The 15,004-nt window shown below is 39.8% G+C and overlaps 1 protein-coding gene across 42 annotated transcripts in view; it reads right to left on the reverse strand.

Moving 5' to 3' along the window:
• Nucleotides 1–8,575: 8,575 nt before the first annotated feature.
• The window catches only part of LOC104591030 (ankyrin repeat-containing protein NPR4-like), a 32,570-nt gene continuing 26,141 nt past the window's right edge, over nt 8,576–15,004 (reverse strand). For 5 of the 42 annotated variants that reach the window (XM_088888168.1, XM_088888161.1, XM_088888171.1 and 2 more), the window contains 3 exons: nt 10,808–10,870; nt 9,699–9,841; nt 8,576–9,358 (listed from right to left, as the gene is read on the reverse strand). In XM_088888168.1, the coding sequence (XP_088744294.1) occupies nt 8,804–9,358; nt 9,699–9,841; nt 10,808–10,870 (761 nt within the window). In that variant the 3' untranslated portion in view covers nt 8,576–8,803. Of the gene's footprint in view, nt 9,359–9,698; nt 11,355–15,004 lie in introns of all 42 variants that reach the window. The other 37 variants (XM_088888227.1, XM_088888211.1, XM_088888194.1 and 34 more) reach the window with 30 other exon arrangements.

The following is a 15,004-nucleotide window of genomic DNA, read 5'->3' on the forward strand; positions in this document are numbered from 1 at the left end:
ATATTCAATAAAGGCATCGAAAATTTCAGTCGAGAAAGAACAATGAGAGTTGGTGATCTCTTGAATAAATCACCATTAAGGCACCAAGATAGGTTCCTCAAGAAAATGGAGGAATAAGGAAAAACAGGAGGTTTTTCCCGTAGACCGACCCGTGACGAGATCCTATTCGCGGGCCTGTAACAGCCCCTCCTAAGGAGATCCCTAATCCAAGTGATACCACCCGTTCCATCATCAATCCAACCTATGATGATTGGTAGCGCTATAACCAACTCGTTTTGAGTTGGATTATCTATTCCTTGACTGAAGCGGTGATACCACAGGTTGTTGGTTTTTCTACATCAGCTGCTGCTTGGAATGTCCTTGTACGTTCTTATGGCTCTCCTTCTCGAGCATGGATTCTTCAATTGCGACTTCAGATTTAAACTATGAAGAAAGGCTCTCTTTCGATCACAATGAGTATGTTCAACAAGCCCGAAACATTGTTGATAGATTGGCTAGTGTTTCTGATCCAGTTTCTCCTACAGATATGTTGCTTTATATCTTAGTAGGCCTTGGTCCAAACTATGAGTCCTTTGTTTCACCCATCACTACACAGATTGAATTTGACATTCTCTTTGTTGATGACTTTAATGGTTTACTACTCTGTCCTGAAATCTTACTTCGGCAGTGTCATGCTTCTATTGACTCTCAAATGCCCTCTACTAATGTTGCTCATACCGATTCCCATGCTCCTTCAAACGAACTCATCCTCTCACAACAATGGCAATCCCGGTCGTGGTCAAGGCTCTTGTGATCGTGGTCATGGTGGTTTTAATGACTGCGGTCGTGGCTCCTATAATGGTAATCGTAGCACCAATTTAATTTGTCAACTTTGTTCTAAACCAGGACATTTCCTTCTCAGTTGTCAAAGGCGCTTTGAAATCTCCTATAATGGTGAATCTAAACCCACCCGTGCTCAAGCATTTCATGCTTCCCCTTATTTTGACGTAAATTGGTATCTTGATTCTAGGGCCACAAATCACATTGACCCCAGGCTTCTAGAATCTTCAAACTCATTCTGAATACAATGGCTAGGATCAAGTCCGAGTGGGTAATGGCTCAGGTTTGAGAAATCAACACATTGGTTCCTCTTCCATTTCCTATCCATCTTTCTACCTTTCAATTAAAGAATATTTTGCATGTTTCGTCTATCTCCAAGAACCTTTTACCAATTTCTCAGTTTACTCGTGACAATAACACCATTTTTTAATTTCACCCTGATTATTTTGTTTTGAAGAATCATATGTCGGGGAGGGAACTTCTTCATGGGCCCCATAGGAATGGCCTCTATCAATTGCCCAATACGTTCAGTTTGCATGCATTCCAACCCACTATTCAGTCCAATGTGGGTGAATGTGCCACGATTCTTCAATGGCATGCTCGTTTTGGTAATCCTACATTCAGAGTCGTACGCCATATCCTTTCCATTCATGGTTTACCTGTTCTCCGAGAACAGTTTGGGTCCGTTTGTGTCAATTCAGATTTTTAATTAATTTAATTTTTTATATAATGAAAGTGAGGGTTTGATGGAATTTCGTATTTTTCTTTGAATGCAGGTCTCTATTTAAGGTGAATATTCCATTTCCCTTTGAGATTCATAAAAGTGCAATAAGATAAATTTATTTGCAAGGTCTTCAATAGATGCTTTAACTGTTTCTGAGAGTGGTATTCCTTTTAGTTTTATGCTCTTATTTGATTGAGATGAGTTGGTAGCAATACTAAATTACTACATTTAGATACTATTGCTTCATGTTATTCAGCACTTAAACTATTTGTTTAGTTCCTCATGAATAAGCATATTTTTGTGACCATTTAGTAAGAATATTCACCTACAATCCTATACATTGTACTATCTAGGTCAGCTTCCACAAAAAAGAGTTGCAACAATCTCATTCACATGAACCTTTGAAAAAATAGACCAACCAACAATTCCTACTTGAGGGTGTCACCTTCATTAAACCTATACAGAAAATTTTCACAAAATAGACCTCCAAGATACAATACACCTGGCACATCAAAAGATTTCTGCCTTGCTGTCAGATTAAGAAATGTTGACCTTAGATTTAGTTCAGGATTTGAAGTCTTTGATTGTTGATCAAATTCAATTGAGTTTTGGTGGCACACATGAAAACTAACTGCACATGAGATGACCAGGTAAAGTTGATACTTGATAGCCTAAGTGTTTGGGCCAATTATCCATGATAATGTAAAGTGTAGCCGCCCCCTAATCCCAACTTTTGCTAAAACAATAAGTGAACATATTGAATATGCTATAGCTACCAAATTTGTATGCCAAAATTGAAAAAGAAAAAATAATTGCAGTATTGGTCTGTTTTTTTTTTTTTAAACTTGTCCAGGTGGCTACACAGGTTTGAGCCAATTATAATGTCCAGAACTTGAAATGATGTACTTACTTGCATAATGCTTTTGGCTTATTTCTGAAAAAAGTTGGTCCTTGAGATCTGTGAACTTGTTTTCCGTGGTAGAAAAGGCTACTTCTGACCAAGCTTTGGCCATGGCAGACCTTGGGAGCAGAATCCATGGGTTTAGTTGTCATGCACTCATTCTCTATCCATCTAGGGCATTTTGTTAGTAGCCTACCTGCCTGCCCTTTTCCTTAATCCATCAACCCTTTAACATTGTCTAATTTTCTCGGCTTCCACCTGTGGGATCTTCATTTATGTTGTCTACTGCAATCAAACACTAATATTAATAAATGAGATATTTGTAATACTCTATGCCCAACCAGTACTAGTGTTTCAGATAAGAAGCTTATTCAAGATTTATTTGATGCTTGATTTCTCTAATTGTGACCAGGAGCATCATGATCTTTTACTGGCCACCTTCCAGCTGTTGAGCCTACTTTAGAGGTATTAATTGGGAGTGCTACAAATTTTCTAGTTCTAGACAACAATCATGTTGAAATTTGTCTAACTTGGACATGCACACATTAGAGGTTCATGGATGTCCTAAACCAATACGAGGTTGTTTCCGCCCTTTTCTACCGAGCTGACCAACAAAGATCAAACCTTTCTTTGCATGAAACATCTAAGAAGTCAACTGTTGTTGAAGCACTTATGATTCAGAGAAAAACGCGCCTCATTCAAAATACATGCTCAAGCAAAAGCCGTGGCGACCGAGAAAGCACAAGAAGTGGAAATGTAGATGGAGCAACATGGAAGAGTTATTGATACTTTATGTAGTGGTTTAATTCCAGAAATTCAAGCATGCATTGTTAGATGGTGCATGTCCTTAATTCTAATCAAATTGATGTACTGTTACATTTATTGTAAATGAGCACAAATATATAATTGTTTCATTTTATGATTGGTGTGTTTTTGTGTATTTACTCGTTAAAATGGACATTTATGAGACTCATGTTAGTTTAGAATGTTCTTAGCTATTGGATAGACTTGAAGAATTTATCCTGCTAAGGCTGATACTAATGTGCTGCCAAGAAGGTTGGGGCAGTCAGTCTCAACTGTCAGGGTTGGACCCGAAGCACATGTAGTGTGTGTTTGTTTGAAACACTGAACTCGGACCAATTTTCAGTTATGCCCTAGACCTTGGAGATTGATGGGAAATACTGAAAAGTTACACATAACCCCTAGACTCGATTATGGAACTGCATTGTGTAATGAATCAGGTTGTCTTTGATATGCCAATCAGTGAGATCGTTTGGGGGGGCAAAACCTAGTTATGCTGGACAATATGAGAATTCACTCAAGTGAACGATCATAGTGATAGGATCAGCCCCTTTGTCAAACAAAGTGAATGATCGGGACTACACTTTATCAGATGAAAACCAAAACTATCGATAGTTGATTTCAGCTGTGTTTAAGATTTGTTTTGCAAAATATATTTATATGATAATATATACATTATGTTTTAAGAAAAATGTTTGCAATAGGTTTTAATTCGCATGACCCATCTGAGCAAAGAGTGCAACACTGCACCTTACAGTCAGGGGAGAGGTCCTTCCCTGTCAGGTAGTGTTTGATCATTGTGGACTGAGAGGTTAAGTGTAAGAGACCATTAATGGTTGTTTACCTGATGGGCTATATCTTACTTAACTCCATTATCCTTAGGCCTTCATCAGAAGGCTGGACTCAAATATCATTTACCGTAAATGTTGGGCCCATTAGAAGTCTATGCTGATAGATATAGGGGTTCACTATACTTGACAGTGAATTTGGCTAAGCCTTTTTACAAAGGTTGGGCTGAACCCATGTAGGCTTATATAAGGTCATTGTTGGGGTCCCACGCCATACAAATTGAACATAAATGGGCCAACAATTACCTAGGGACATGAACCATTTGCTAAATGGGTTTGAGCATTTAAAGGCTCAAATGCTTATTACCATCTTTGGAAAGCCTTATATCATGTTGGTGAAAATTTAAATCATTTTGAAGAAAAGAAAAATCCTCCCAACGGCTAGAAAATGATCACTTGCTCTTAAATCCTCTACAAATAGATGTATTTAGCTTGATTCAAAGAAAACACGATGAATTGAAAGGAAAAAATTGTGTTATCCCTATACATAGTGTATAGTTGTTTTTTAAAGAGAGCAAGTTAGCAAGAGTTGTTTTTGTTCAAGAGATTCTTGAGCTTGTACAATCTCTCCAATCTATTGTAGATCACTGCATTAGTTTGAACATGTTGAGAAAACTCTTACAACTTAGTTGTTTGAGCTTTATGTTACCATATCTTCATACTTAAAGGTCTCTTGTGTTATAACTTGTATTATGCTATGCTTGTATTAACTTGTGTACAAGTAGGTGTTTAAGTTTGAACACTATTAATGTCTTGTTGGCACCCAAAAACTCAACTACAAGGTAGTGTGGACACCCACATGTCTTGCTAGAAAAGATATTACAAGCACCTGGATGTTTAGCTAGATGTCAACGCTTTATTAACACCCATGAAAGCCTATTTGGCTAGTGAAAATCCTCAACAAGAGTGGCATGAGGTAAAAGATCTAGGCAGGGGCCGATATTGAACCTCTATAATCTTGTGTGTCTTATGTGTATGTGTGTGTGCCTTATTTGCTTTATCCTTCTTTATCATGCTTTAAGTTTCTGCAGTTTATTTACTACTAACTATATAAACATCTCTAGTATTTGCAAAATTGTAGATCATAGGTAATGGATTTTGTGAAATTGTAGATCGTAGATAACAGATTTTGTGAAATCACAAATCACAGGCCATGGACTTTGTGAAATCACAAATCGCAGATTACAAATTTTTTAAAATTGCAAGTCACACATTGGGCTAAATCACAAATCACAAGTTATGCCACTTGCAAAATCGCAAAAATTGCAAGTTGGTACTCGTGATTACAAGTATTATTTATTATTTTAAATATAATATTTTATATATTTCTAGTTTTTATTATATATTTATATATTTTTTATAATATTTTGTAAATATTAAAAACCAAAAAACCGATGAATCGAATCAATCAATTGATTAACCGATCGACTTCAATTCAATTTCGATTACCAATTTTTCATAAACCGAGAACCCTGGTTCAGTTTCAAAAATAGGCATAACCAAACTACGAGCGCCCCTAGTCAATGGGCTGATAATCTGAAACCCAATCAGGTTGAGTATTAGACAAATGGATACCATTGTCTTAGAGGTGCAAGTTGAACCAAATCAGACCAAATTGAAATTAATTCAACCCTTATCCAACCTGAGTTGTTGAACAACCCACCAACCCTAGTTCTTACCAAACCTAATAACTTTGGGTTGGATTGAGCCTATATATCTGGGTTGGGTTCGAGTTGGCCCAATTTCTTCACTTCTTTTCGATAAGCACGTTCTCATTTATTAAGAAAGTTTAGTGTTAAGATTGACTTATTAAGATCAGGCTGGGCTCCTCGGTCAATTGGCTAGGGAATGTTTAAGGTCAATAAAACTAGCCTAGCCAAAAAATTTATGGGCCTGGGCCCAAATTTTTTTCTTCTGTTTATGTGTACTTTTTGTTATTTTACATATGACACAAATAATAGGTATTAAGCTCAGCCTGGGCCTAGGCGGGCCCAGCCAATGATCATTCCTACCATTTGAAGGGCTTTCGAGCTGCGGTTTTTGGCTTTGAGAGGTAAGGCCTACTTAGAAAATATAAAAGAAATGTTTGGTAAAGTAAAAAAAAAAAAAATTGAGGAACGAAATTTAATGTTGAGACCATGGTTTTCATAATCGGACCGGACTGGATGGTTGGATCGAAAAACCGGAAACCGGTCAGGTGACCAGTTTCGGTTTTCCCCAAAACAAGATTTTCTTAAAAAACCGTTGATTTTGGTCAGTAAATCGCTGACCTGAACAGTTAACCGTTCAAACGGTTTTAACCGTTTTTTATTTTTTTATGTTTTATTTTTTTGCCAGTACAGACCAACCGTTCAATTCGAATGGTCAGACCGTTCGACCCAGTAACCGGACCCTTGACTGGTTCGGTCTCTAGGTCGGTTTTAAAAACGATGGTTGATACAGTTATTTATACGTCTCTATGTTCTAGATGAAAACGACCCAAACTGTTTCTGAACTTCCTACAAATGACAAGTTACCATGGGTGCCATAAACGAGTATTTACAATCAATGTTATTTTAGCAAAAAGACAATTAGAACTGAGTGGGATAACATGTCATATAGAAGCTCTAGCTGTTATTCCCAAACAGCTCAAGTTGATGAGCTTCTTCAAAGTAATTGAATTAAGGGCCCATTTGGTAAATTCTTTTGAGAAGATGTTCTGACAGTCAAAAAAAAGCATTGAACTTTTATCTAGGCAACCTGACCGTTTAGTAAATATACATATTCATGAATCTGTTGGAAGACAATATCAGCCTTGGTAAGTGTGGTTATTGCACATAACTGATCTGGGCTACTTAGTCCATGTTTTGATAATTCGAACTTATGGTAAGGTTACAGTCATGACAACCGACACTGTTATTGCATGCTCAAAATCTGGAGTTAGGGAAAAAGCACAATGTAAATACCAAAAAGAAATCTTTGGAAAAATTTGTAACGGTTCATGCTGGCCACTGAACTTATATCCTCTTGAAAGGAGCATAGATGAAGTGGCCGAGTGAGTAACTACTGACTCGATCATCTCACCAAGTCATGTGACATTGTAAAACTCCGAGTCGTGGCAAGGCTATGAACTTATACTGGTTTCAGAAAGTTTAGAATTGAAAAAAAAAAAAAAAAAGATTCGACCAAGTCATCGTTTAATTTAAAAATAACGAACACAGTGACAAGGAGGCGATCGGAGTTCTACTCGTCTTCATCTTTGACTCACTTTCGCTTCCGCTTCTGATTCTTTTGCAAAAGAAACGAGGCGACCTGCAATTGTGTCTCCAGCAACATCTGAGTCATCTCGGCTTCCGATTCAATTAGGCGCCTCTCTTTTTCAACCCGCCAAGCCTCCCTTGCCTTGATCATCTCCATCTCCGCAAGCTCCATCCTCAGTATAGATCCAGTGAACACATGAACGCTCGCAGCCAAGTCGGCCCACCAGTTCGACTCACCGATAGAATCACTACTCTCCGAGTCCGGAATCGCTCGAATAATTGGGTCTTCCTCATGGACATCGACGGTACGGGGGGTGTCGGGAGGATGTGATCCCGATTAGAAGCCGGCGTCAAAGGCGATGACAACGGAAGAATGAAGCAGAGGATTTGTAATCTCCTGCAAAAAAGGGAAAAAAATTTTTAGTGGAAATGTGGTGGATGCGACGACGGAAGAGAGACGAAGCAGAGGATAGCGATGACGGAGCAGGAGGAAGAAGAAGAAGAAGAAGAGTATGAAGGGGAAGGAGGCCGAGGAGGAAGAGGGGGAAGTGGAAGAGAACCTGTGAGACCTAAGAGGTGTCACGTATACGAATTAGAGAGGTTTGGGGGGTTCATCGAGGGTTTACTATTCATAGTTGTGTGCGTGTGAAAGGTCGCACACGTATGGTGAAGCTCCGAGAGGGCAGGGCGTAAAAACCCGGAAGCTACGACGAAATAAGCTCAAATTGGGCTTTTCCAGATTTTTCGGCGCAGGGTTTTCGGCGGCGAGATCTTACGCGAATCAAACGGAAATAGACTGATTTTTTGTCTTTCGGGCTTTTTTAAATAAACGGAAGACAGCGCAGAAAGACTTGACAAACAGACTCTAATTTAAGCAGTTGCATATATTTGAAGTTAAACTCCCACCCCAAACGGTTCCCTAAACCATTTGCAACAGAGATGCTTGAATAGACGACTTTAATTACGCAAAGGCTTAGCAAATTACTGCCCCTCTTATCGTCAAACTTCATGTTCACCCTTTAATTTGACACTTGATATCAGGATTAGCAAGCTACAATTCCTTGTACTTTCTCATTGAGAATGGATTCTCTAGAGAAGCAAAGTAACCTATGACTATTACATATAGTCGCGTTTAGGATCATTTGTTTATCATGAAATCGTAAAAAATTGTGTAACTTGTTGAAACAACAGTAATTAAATAGTCTCTCTCTCTCTCTCGATTTTCAATCTAAACAGAGCCTAGTTAAGTATTGGAATAATCCAAATTAAACTACTTCTCGACAATCCCAATTAAGTTACAAATTCACAAATCTAAACCCACAAATGTTATTAATTGACATAGCAAACCAAAAAAAGAAAAATTAATCAATGAACACATTTTACAGTAGATATTCAATCTCTCTCTCACACATGAACAGAGCCTTGATCTATCACTTTCCTAGACCAAAGATGCCAGATCCATATGTGGAGATTACCATGTCAACCAATAGGGGAAACTGCGGTAAAGCAAACAAACTGGGACACTGCCAAGCAAAGTTATTTGAATGGCTACCCATTGAGCTCGATGATGAAGAACAAGGAAAAGGGTTGCACCAAAGGCTACCATCATAGTTGCTACTGAGAAGAATAGGGTGGCAAGACCAATTATCAATCTCCTGTGCAATGATACGAGGAAATCTTGTTCTGCATATCGTGATGTGAGAATTCCTGAAACGATCAACACTGAGGTAGAAGAAGAAAAGAGCGATAATGCATCTGAGATAATAAAAACTAAGAAAGCTGTGGTATGTAAGAAAATAGGAATGCCCGTATCATTATTATTTCCTCCTGGCAAAATGAATGCTGCTGCAAATGTAAATGTAGCAATCAGAGTAGCCACAAGCATACATGACTGTGCTGTGTCCTTCATCCATTTTTCTCCTTCCTTGACCAAGTCCTTGTGCTCCTCGGTAAACAAAGCTTGAGGTGTTTTGCCGTTGTTGTTTCGACTTTCTCTGTGCTTGGGTGGTATGAACTTCTCCACCTCCTGTTATTTGACAGTTTTCGAGAGTTTTAGAGGTATTATGCCACCTTGATGTCACTTCATTTAATTCAAGGTAGAGCCACAAAAATACATTGAAGGCTCTGATTCCATTATTTTAGCGCAGCACTAAAACATATACATTAATACATCATAGCAAAGTGGTTTGTGAGCTGATATATATAACATACCAATCAGCATCATGCAAAGACTCAAATGACATTGTTCAGGACCTGATTGGCTGGAAACAAAATCATGCACACTGGACCCATGCATGGTTTTGCCTCCAACCGATCTGGACTCAAATTGTACATCATCTAGAACTAACTAATGAAGAAGAGCTGACCTTAAACCATTGAAGCTCTCGTTGCATCTGCAAAGCTGCCCCAGACACTCTACTAAGCTGTTTGTAAGGTGATAACTCTGCAGCTAAATGTAACATGTTGTTGCCAAAGTAATCAATATCGTTGAGATGGTTGTATTTTGCACCTGATCCCATATATGAGGTTGAAGACTTTATGTTGTCCATGTACAATTGCAAGTGAAATCAGGTTTCGATTATTATGATCTAGGACATATAATTCTACAGGAATGGACCTGATAACTTCAACAAGCTCAACAATCCCAAATTGGACACCTGTAATAATGTCACCTTCTACTTTGTTAAGATGTGATTCATCCAATTTCTCAATTTCAGAACAAATGACTTTTAGTATTTCTTTTACTTGAATCAATATCAGCTTATTTCTGTACAATTGCTGAATTCCTGAGCAGTTGACAAAATAATTAGAAAAAGAAAAAAAATATCATGACTTAACCAAAGTTCAAATGATCCAATTTTTTTTTTTTCATACCTAATGGTTTAAAGGCACTCCACGCTAGCCGACATAAAAACCAAACAACTGCAACATAAACTATAAGAATTTCACTTATGATGAAAAGTTGAAAATATATATTATTACTAGTAGGAATAAATTTTACCCAAGGTAGCCTCTTGATCTAGGCTATAGAAGCAATAGGGTCTTTGAGCCAACATAACTTGCCACCCGTAACGTATGCATTTCAAGAAACATGAACAACCACTTGATAATGGCGGTTTTATCATCTAAAACTGTGGCCCTGCCAAAAGTCTGCATTATCTGATAATTTTTACTATCTGATTTGGCTTTTGTTAGTATTTAGAATTCTCTCTTTTTTCTTTCAGAGAATTTTTCTAGATCAAGTTAAATGAAGTATTAAGATGGTATGGATCAGCTATGCAAATTTCTTACCCAGCTAGTCTGCTAAAGAGGATCCATGATCATCCCACAACAGGCTGTTTTATTCCAAACAAAGGGACAGGTAGCAAATTTTGTGGATACTTTCAAGAGAGAGAGAAAGAGGAGTCAGGGTCTGCTAGGCTTTGTGCCATATAATACACTAACCAGAGAGAGAGAGAGAGAGAGAGAGAGAGACCTCTGTGGATGATTCGGACTTGATCTCCGTTGCCGGTACTGTCTACGCCTTTGATTTTCACAGCTGGGATAGGGATATTTTCAAGTACAAAAGAAAGAAAGATGAGAGGAAATACTAAATTTGACAATTGTCATAGTAATTAGCCATCGATAATTTCTATTAATTCTCTATGCTAAAAGATAAGTTTCAAGCTTCGAATGATGACAACGAATCCCAAGGCTATGTTTGTTTGAAGGAAAAAGTAGGGAAAGGAAGGGAAAGATAGAAAAACCTATACAAAGTTTGTAAAGGTTTCCTACCTTTTCCTTCCTTTACATGCATTTTCCTTCAAACCAAACATAGCCTAAGATAATCAAAGCAACTTAGCTTGTAAAAACTAAACTCAATCTTCCAATAAGAATCTATACATGAATGAAGGCACCGAGTTGTAGCAGTGCAGTTGGGTCAAGTCATCGAGGCCAATTTCCAAGATTTGCTCACTAAAAGCTGGGGCTTAAAACTTAGCAAAGGACGCAAAAGACTGAGCCAAATCTCCTCAGCAAAAACTCTGAAAACACAAAGTCCAACGGTTCATTAAGAATATTTTCTGTACATGTTTCTCAAATTCCTGATAGATGTTCTCTATGTGTGGTTAGATGTGCTTACAGAGTGTCCGTGGGATTTTGCTTTTAGGAGATATTATTCCAATAAACCAAATGTTTATGGAGAGAGAGAGACATTTTTCCAATTGTCACCTTCTTTTGGAAATTTCCGAGTGTAATAAAATTAGATGGTTACAATGACTAGAACTTATTTTTGGTGTAAGTTTTCTAAAAGATCTGTTTTGGAATGATGGGTAAAATTTCCCTTAAGTTGTCCAAATCACATAATTATGGTCTTTCTATTCCCTAACTAAATATATTAAAATTGTAAGGATGATGTTGTCTGATCTGAGGTGTTTTGAATCAAGGAGACAGTCAGACAAATCCTGCCAATTGGGATGATGCTGAGGTGGAAGGACAAAGACGTCCACCAAGGTAACCTGCAATCACAAAGAGGATCAGAGGCCCAAGGAATTGTTCCCCAGGTAGGTATTCCAACACTCAAGTTAGTAAAGAAGATGGGTGATCAGTTAAGACAAGCCGAAGAGAACAGACTAGTTAGAACCATGGTTTATGCAATGGATACAGAAGTAGGTTGAGAGCCAAAAGTCCTTTACCTTGAGGGGGAGATGCCTTTATATAACAAAACATCCGTGTTGTATTCAAATGAGGTCCGCGGGGTTGTCGGAATGAGGTCGCTCACTAAGGTTCTCGAGAGGTTCCCCTTTCCTCGACGAGGCGTGTCTCCTTCTTCATATAGCACTCTACTTCCTCAGTGTGCCTTTTCATGGCACAACCACAATGAGGTGTGTTGACATGGTCCAAAGATGTCTGCTACGGAGGCTAACACATGGCAGCTTTGGCTAGCTGAGGCACCACTCAAACATCACTCTCCTAGTTCTAGAATTGAAGAGTGTAGTGCTCAATCGCGGTCGAGAGGAAGAGCTACCAAGTCCTCGGTTAAAGAACTTCAATCTTTCTTTGGCTGGTTGAAGCTTCGGCAAACCGGGCCGGCAGGTCATTCGACTGGTTCAACACTTTTGTCGTAGCCCATACGGGTTGGAAGTCACATCGTTTATCTTTTCGAGTTTACACATGTGCAAAGTGCAGCACTACATCTGGACCGTTGGTTGCCTCTATAGTGATCGATCCATTTCAATTTAGCATTTTGAGAGGGAGTGTTCCTTGAAGTTCGGCTAACACTTTGAACTATTTCTTTCTTGGTGTTTCAGGTGACCCAAGCTCTTTCTTTCTTCGGTAGGATGTCTTTGACCTTGCCCTCTTCGTTTTATTCACTATTCAATGGTTTTACTTCAAGGAGTGAGAGGCAATGTAGTCGTCGGTTTAAGGTTGTTGAGGTTAGGGTGCCTAAGGACGAGACCGAGGTCGGGGGGACCAAGGTCCAAAGAGAGGTTGGCATCGAAGAGACTAGTGAGTCCAACGTCGAGGCCGAGGTAGAGTTAGAGGAAGAGCAAGTTCTTGAGATGAGGTTCGAGGAGTGACTCACCTCGGCTCCCTACGGTCTTTCATCGATAGACATGGTCCACATCCGGGAGGCATATAGCATTCTCAAGGAGTTTGAGTTGAGGTGCCTAGTGATATAGGCGAGAGGGCCACCTTGGCCCATCCTAGCGAGATCTGTGTGTATGAGAACAAAACAACATGATCATGAGTCTTAGGTTCCCTTTAGACCAAGGAGTTATAACAATGTTGAGGGGTTATCACGTCCAGCCTATCCAATTGATGTCGAACTCGTTTAGGTACCTAGTCGGGCTACTCCGCTACTATACCCTTTAGAACATACAGGTCACCCTGCCGATGTTTAGGCACTTTTCCACTTGGAAAAGCACTAGCATGGTTGTTACTATTTATCTGTCTGGCTAAACCCTATGGTGCTCATTGGAGCCCCCTCCTCGATTAAGCAATGGAAGGAGGGCTTCTTCTTTGTCAAGCACTGAGATAGCTAGCCATTTTCTTTCGAGTTGGTTATTCCCTTGAACAAAGGACAAGGCTCCAACTGTGGCAAGCTGTCAAGGGAGGAAATTGCAGCCATTAGAAGGGTAGTGCAGGTGCACATTAAGGAGTACATTTCACCTGATATGTTGATTCATGTCGGGTTGATGCATCCCTCAGCTGATCAGTTCCAGTCTGATATGTTTGTCTTGTAACTAGTTCATGACATGCTCCCATTTACTTATTCTATTTCTTGATTGGTGTGATTGCCTTGTGCAGATTCAGACATAGCTGGTGGCACTAAGGATTGTGTTAGGCATATGCAGGTTACGACCATGAGGAAAGCCCAAGCGGTGAGGGCCTCAATCATAATGTTAGGCGCCATGGACTCCTAGCACCGTTCTGTGGAGGTTACTCCTCAGCAATCAAAAAGGCCAAGGTCATTTGAGGGGGTGATCATTGTGGACTCAAAGGGGGTGGCCACGGTGAAGAGGCTGGCATTTATGTGTCACGTTGGACATTCTGGCTTACTAACACCCTAGAGACTGAAGGTGTAGTTGAGTTGTTCACCTAAGGCGTCATGCTCCTAGAGATCAAAAGGGAGACCGACAACCATATCAATAGCTTTCTGGGAAGCTCGGCTATGCATTAAATCATGGCGATAAGTCCTTCCTCGATCTTCTTCTCAACTTCCTATGTCTTCGCTAACTCCTGTTTTGTTGCAGTTGGTGTGCTTAGTGGTCAGTCTAGTTGACCATCTATGTGGTCTTGGGCGCTTGTACAAGGCAAGGGAGGTCAAGAACACTCACTTGAAGGCTAAGTTATCCAACTTAAATAGGGGGATGAATGAGAGGAACAAGACCATCTAGAAGTTGCAAAGCCACGTCCACTATCTCAAGGAGACCCGTGAGTAGCTGAAGAAGGGGTTGGAAGAGGCCAAGGAGAAGGTAGCTCGGACGAAGGGGGGAATCTTTGAGTGCAAAGCCTTGATGACCTATCAAAATGACCTGAACCACTATGCCACCAACTCCTAGTAGGACAACTTCACTCTTTGCCAAAGGCAGGTGATGTGCCTATTTCTCGAGGCTGTGAATGTGGTGTGGGAGTTTGGCCTATTCGATCTCGAGCAGTTGCCCCAAGAGCAAGGAGCTAAGACTGCTGAAGCTACTGTGGCTACCGATGGTCAACCTTGAGTTGAAGACTATCCTATCGAGGAATGAGCGTCCTTTTTTTCCTTTTCCTTTTTCTTGTGCTCTTGTATACCTCTCCATATGTCGAGCTTTTATACTTGTGTGAAACTTTTTGAATATTAATGAAAACTTTTTGTGCTCTTATCCCTTTCCTTGTAGTTTGCATGTCTATTTATTGTGTTAAGCTTGCCGAGTTGAGGTACACCTTGGTCTTTTAGTGACCTAGGTCTCCTATCCTTGGAAAAAATCCTATAGGTAGCCCACTTCGGGTCGTAGTGGTTAAGGTGCTTCTGAGCTCTCGACATTGGTAGGGAACCAGATGGCGCCTGGTCTTGTAGGGCTCATGTTCTCTAGTCATGTTGGCCATGGTTGATTAGCTTTGTCTCAACTCTGTGTCGGGTGGGTGCATGGAGTTCAATGGATGCCCTCTTGCCATAAGTGGAAAGGGCATCATTCCCACCGTGCCTAGTTAG

The sequence above is a fragment of the Nelumbo nucifera genome, chromosome 1, assembly GCF_055504915.1.
Source record: "Nelumbo nucifera cultivar China Antique chromosome 1, China Antique-T2T, whole genome shotgun sequence".
NCBI classification, from domain to species: Eukaryota; Viridiplantae; Streptophyta; class Magnoliopsida; order Proteales; family Nelumbonaceae; genus Nelumbo; species Nelumbo nucifera.